We start from the raw sequence: 5,857 nt of genomic DNA on the forward strand, positions 1-5,857 counted from the left end.
AAATTTTGTCCTATTAAACAACTACAACGGGATCTGCAAGAATAGGATATATTTAGGTGACTCCAACTTGAGCACACATATTAGACTCCTACACGGGGGGTAACCAAATCAATGGTGTAAACAGTAGCAAGGCTGTTGTTGAACTGGTAGTGCTGTAAATGAAGCATGGGGTTAAAGCTTTTTGAATTTTATAAAATATGGTAAATTTCATTAATCAAGTACCGAGAAGATACTGCAAAAGTACAACAATTGGAATAGCATTTATTTCAAGTTTTAATGCCTGGAGAACAGAGGCATTTATTTCAAGTTTTAGCAATCAGGAGCCCGCCTGGAAAACAGAAGCATTTATTTCAAGTTTTGAAATCAGGAGCCCGCCTAGAGAAGAGAGACATTTATTTTCAAGTTTTTAGCAATCAGGAGCCCGCCTGGAAAATAAGGGAATACATTTCAAATTTCAGCANAAAAGGAAATTGGAAAGAGCGTTGCAAAACAGAACCTTTTGAACGAGTAGTTGCTTGCCTATGGTCCTTCAAATTAATAGATTCCCTCAGGTTCCCTTCTGAATGTCTGTGGCTCGAGCCAATACTATCTGTTTTGCGTGGGGTATTACTAGAACCTTCTTTCCTCTCAGTTTTTGAATCATAAGAAAATCCATGTGACAACCTCTGTGGTAATCTCCCAGCAAATGAAGGACTACCATCAGGAACACTGGAATCATCATCTAGACTAAAGGGTAAACCATCTTCTTGAAAAGTATCCTCTCTGCTTCTCACAGGATAGCCTTCTGATATAGGAAAACCACCGATTACCCTTTGAGGTCTCCTATCCCTGCCGACAATATCCACACATAAATCAGATCCGAAAGATGAACAATATGTAATAATGAGAACTAGAATTCATTAACTACTTTACCAAGACAGTTCATCTGGCTGCTTCTCTGCAAGAAATGGGTGGTTAAAGAACTCTTCAAATGTCAACCGCTCCACTGTGGATTCATGGATACACACCAAAGACAAGTTTTGAAATTTTAATGAAAAATTGTCAGGTAATGAGAATTCTGGATTTATCATTGTTAAGGTAAATACTGAAAATCATACAAAATCTTCTCTATGTGAAAGGTTCAAAATGGCAAAGCGTGTAGGAAACAATGATACAAGTATACTCAAGAGTGTTTGTGAAAGATTTTATACAGTTGAAATCCAGACCACTCAAATGACATACCTGGATTACGGCGCAGCAATTTTTTACACAAATCTACGCAGTTAGCACTTAAATTTTTTGCATTTGGAGGAAACAGCAATTCGGTGGACTTTAATATGTTCTGGAGCAACTGCAGGAAAGATGGAGGGAGAAAGTTTAGAACTTTGTGTCAAGAATTTTAATATCGCCGATCAAATTGAACTGAAAAAGTGCGACTATAAGAAGTATGCAGAGCTTAGAAAGATATTAAACCTGGATTTGATTGTTTCCAGTAAACGGTGTTTTGCCTGTTACAAGCTGAAACAGGATGGCACCAACGCTCCAGAGATCTGCCTGCGTTTGCAGCCAAAAGTTAATAGGAACTTGAAATGATACTATTAGATTATGGGCGGGAATCATAGAAAGAGTATATCACCTTTGCATCATACTTTTGAAGTTGCATTATTTCTGGAGCCATGTACAATGGTGAACCACATAGTGTTTCAGCAAGGCCCCTGGGCTGCAAAGACCTAACAAAAGAGAGCTGGTTTAAGTCATTATGAATTTTGAATGGACCACTCACCATTTAGGAAACATTTAACCAGTAAGCTAGCAGCTTAAACAGAGGGGAAAGAAGAAGGAAAGAAAATCTAGCACAAGTGTTTTTACTGTAAGATGAACGGCTGGATCTTAAGCCTTTCAAAAGAGGGAAGGGAGGGAGGTACATCAGCAGAAAGACATTTACCGAATGGGCATCTTTACCTTGCAAACCCAAAATCAGCAATCTTCAAGGTGGAGCATTCATCGTTTGAGGATAAGAGGAGATTCTGTTGGATCGAGAAAAAAGGAACAAGTCAATGAATTGACCATTTCCACTTACCAAAGCATGCAAATTCACAAAAAAATTAAAAAAGTATTAGTGTCGCCAATAAATGAAATATTACCAAAGAGACATGCAAGAACTCACTCCTAGAAATAAATCATAAGTTCCCTCAACTAGAATCTACTAATTTACTGATATGAAAACAACATATCTGTTCAAAGAGACTCAACTCCTTTGATGCCTTCCTTTTACCTTTATTATCTTTGTGAAGAGTGTTGTCTACAGCAAATGGTGATTATTCAAAATCTCTGTATGAGACATGCGATTGCTACCTGAAAATGAAGCAACTGCATGCCTCAATTACCTCCGAGTGATAGAGTCATGTGAACCATTTCCAATCTGTGGTTTATGCACTAAAAAACTACCAAATACTTGCCTCCTTTTGATGATTAGCACAATATATGCTAAGTGCCAGGTGGTGCACAAATAACGGGATTGTCCCTTTGCAGCTCACTCGTTTTTTAATATCTTTATGCATAGAAAGCTAGCATGATAGTCATAAGATGCCCATGAATCAATAAGAACTACGACAGAATCACCTGAGCTTTATGAGGAATCAGCAAATTTTAAAGTTTCAGAATAGAAGAGGAGAAGGAAGCCAAACCTGAGGCTTTAGATCCCTATGTATTAGATTGTTATCACGGAGGATTTTTAAACCAGATGCTGCAGCGAAGAAATGAACATGAACATTAATATGTTTTGAGTTCATGTAATAGTAAAAATTCATTCACTCTACATGCGAAAAAAGGAAGTTGGGCAAAAGAAGCTAGAAGATTCAGACAAACCAAGTTGCTGCATAAAATGTTTTGCAGTTGCTTCTGGAATTCTCCCTTGTTGTTGTTGAATGTACATAGAAAGATCACCTCCTTTGCAGTACTCCAAAATAATGTATATTTTTCCCACCTCCTATATCCCATTCATGAGGTTTCATTTAGATCAAAAAGGAAAAGAAAAGATATGTCACAAGCAAAACAACATATCATTTCTTAACAAAGCAGATTCTTAACTCAGCAACATTGTGCACCCAAATGAACACGAAACTTGGACTATAACCTAAGCAAAGTAACAAAGCTGGGCTATGCTCCAGCAGAGTCGCAGATATGGTCTCAAATACGAAGGTCTAGAGTCAAAAACCCTGCCATGGGTAGGCACAAAGCTGAATTTGCTCTCTAGTTCCCATACAACTTACCGAAAAGCTATTCTTCCTGAAGTTCTATGGAGAACTAATCTCATATTCCTTCTAACATGTTTATAGAAACAAAGCTATACACTATCTTTTTGACAGTATGAAGACAACTAAACAGGTAACACATAATGAGCATTTTCTTTATTGAGTTCCTTCTTTCTACAGAAAACATTCACCAAACAGATATTATCTCAAGTCTCGAGCAAAATGAGCATAGAAATCTATACTGCTTAAAGTTCCAAATGCATAAAATATATTATCCCAACAGTCCGTGCATTCAAACAAGCAGTCAGATAAACCTCTATTTCCCCATATTTAAGTTATATACCCCGACACTTTATAGATTTTTTACAGTTCTGCGTAGTCTAACCTATTACAGCAGGTTAATAACATTTTATCAGGTTATTAATTAATGCTTATATAGAAATTTACCTGATTTTGTATACATTTTTTTACACAGTAAGTGCATATAACTTAAACTCTATGTTTCCAATGGCTCCATAGAGTCACATAAATACCTAAATGATATCACTAAGCTACAATTCGAATATTAAATCTAGCATTTCTTCGCAGAAATATGCATAATTCCTTAGTTAACACAAACATATATATATTCTGGAACTGAATTTGATAATACAAAACCTCGATCATGTCGTGGAGGCGAATGATATTAGGATGATTGATCTTCTGCAAAATTACAATTTCGGACTTGAGACTATCCTGAAGCTTATTATTAAGCCGAGCCGTGACGATCTCTTTAATAGCCACTTCGGTTCCGTGAGCTCGGTGCCGAGCATGCCACACCGTCGAGAAAGAGCCGGCGCCGATTTGCTTCCCCACTACATAGTTCCCTACCACACTCCTCCCCCCTCCTCTGCTCATCGATTGAGCCATCAAAACCCTAACCGAATTTCCCAAACACAACCTTATCAGAAAGGTGACTCCACACAACCAAACACGGCCTTATCAGAAAGTCTACAACGGTCAAATTCAATTACGGGAGGTTTTTGAGCTTAGTAATGAACTATGGGTTATGGTGATGGTGGTTGAGCTTTGAAATGATTGAGTATTATAAAAAAGGAAAATTAACGGAGTTAATCTTGATTTCAAAGCTTAAACGTTTTTTTTCCCCTTTCTTTTGGGTGGTATTGGAAGTTTGGTGTTTGCTTAAGGTTATGGTGATTGTGCCGTGCGCTTGGTGAACATATTGACTTGAGGCATACCGGGGAGCGGACGTAATGCGACGTGGTCTTTGCTGTGGAAGCGGACCACCTTAAATATTTTGTTAATAATAATGGGGTGACATCATATTGATCATGAGAAAATAGAGGGCACTTTTTTCTTTAATTTGAATTTGAATCTGAATCATAGGGAGCTCTTTTCTGCAAAATAGAAGATAGGAAAAAATGTACTATTATTTACCCGTAAAACAGTACAGTTAAATTTATAGCGTGATTTATAGACAAACAAATCGATTTGATCCAAGAATGATAAAGACATAAGAACAAAAATAAAATTAATGACTGAAATTAAAGAAAATGACAAGCCTGAGAGCAAAAGTAAATGCAATGATAAAGTTGTTTAGATTAAGCGTAAAATAGTTAATTACAACTTTTATGTATAGAATCTTTCATGTCCTACAATGGTTGTTAATCCTGCTATTTATAGCTATACTTAGGGAGGCAAGATCCTGAAATCGAGCTCCTCTTGAATGAGAATAAAATTTCAGTTGCGTGGGTGCGATAACGGCTGGCTTTGAATGCAGATAATGTATGGGGTCGAATTTGACCGACCACGTCCTGAAGCCAGCACGACCGACCGAATATATGGGAGTCCAACGTAGAAGGGCGACCTAGGAATAACAAGAGGGGCGACTTCATGATCACGTCGGCCCTCTATAGTATGTACTTTATTTCCTGTCTTTTAGTATTCAAGTAAGGATCCTCTATTATATAAAGAGGGGTCCAAGCCTTGTAAAGAGGGGTTCATTATTGGAAATACATTATCTTTCTCTCTTCTCTCTCTAGCATTACCTCTCTCTTACCTCTCGAAGATTATCACCTTCTCTTATTTCTCCGATTTGTACTGATGTTGTCTGATCCTGTACTCAAGATCATCCTAGGGTTTATTATCTTCAACTACGATTTACCCCTTCATCTATATTGATTGATTTGCTTAAAAAGTATTAAACTACTTTTGAGTCAAACAATTTGGCGCCGTCTGTGGGGATTTCGGTAGTCGAAATCATAGTTCACATCTAGGATATCAAAAACAACCATCGTTGTTCTTCAGACCTCATAGAAACTAACAAATGGCAGATAAAGAATCAAGGCTGAAGATGATAGCAGATGTCTCAACCAACCTCATAGGCCCACTCAACGAAGCCGGTAGAGAAAATACCGCGAATGTAACACCAAGTAGTGTACCGGATGGGGAGATCTCACCCTCTTCACTCGAAGATCTAACGACTTTGCATGACAGAGGGACTTCTACATCTGCAGCAAAAGAAACGCCCCCAGTAGTCAAAAAGCTACTAGAGGAATGGTTGACGAACACTCTAAGTAGCATGCTCGAGAAACCACCTCAGGGAATATCAAAGATCCGTCAAT

The 5,857-nt window shown here is 37.8% G+C and overlaps 1 protein-coding gene across 1 annotated transcript; it reads right to left on the bottom strand.

Moving 5' to 3' along the window:
- Positions 1–92: 92 nt before the first annotated feature.
- On the bottom strand, positions 93–4,499 carry LOC109222395 (serine/threonine-protein kinase ATG1c-like; the record flags this gene model as incomplete). Its single annotated transcript, XM_019386759.1, has 11 exons — positions 3,891–4,499; positions 2,848–2,968; positions 2,667–2,725; positions 1,942–2,006; positions 1,616–1,709; positions 1,453–1,533; positions 1,222–1,330; positions 913–985; positions 445–828; positions 223–232; positions 93–152 (listed from the first exon to the last, which is right to left on the bottom strand). Coding segments are annotated over exons 1-11 (1,308 nt in total), but the record flags the coding sequence as incomplete, so codon positions are not given.
- Between the last annotated feature and the right edge of the window lie 1,358 nt (positions 4,500–5,857).

The sequence above is a fragment of the Nicotiana attenuata genome, unplaced genomic scaffold (genome assembly GCF_001879085.1).
Source record: "Nicotiana attenuata strain UT unplaced genomic scaffold, NIATTr2, whole genome shotgun sequence".
NCBI classification, from domain to species: Eukaryota; Viridiplantae; Streptophyta; class Magnoliopsida; order Solanales; family Solanaceae; genus Nicotiana; species Nicotiana attenuata.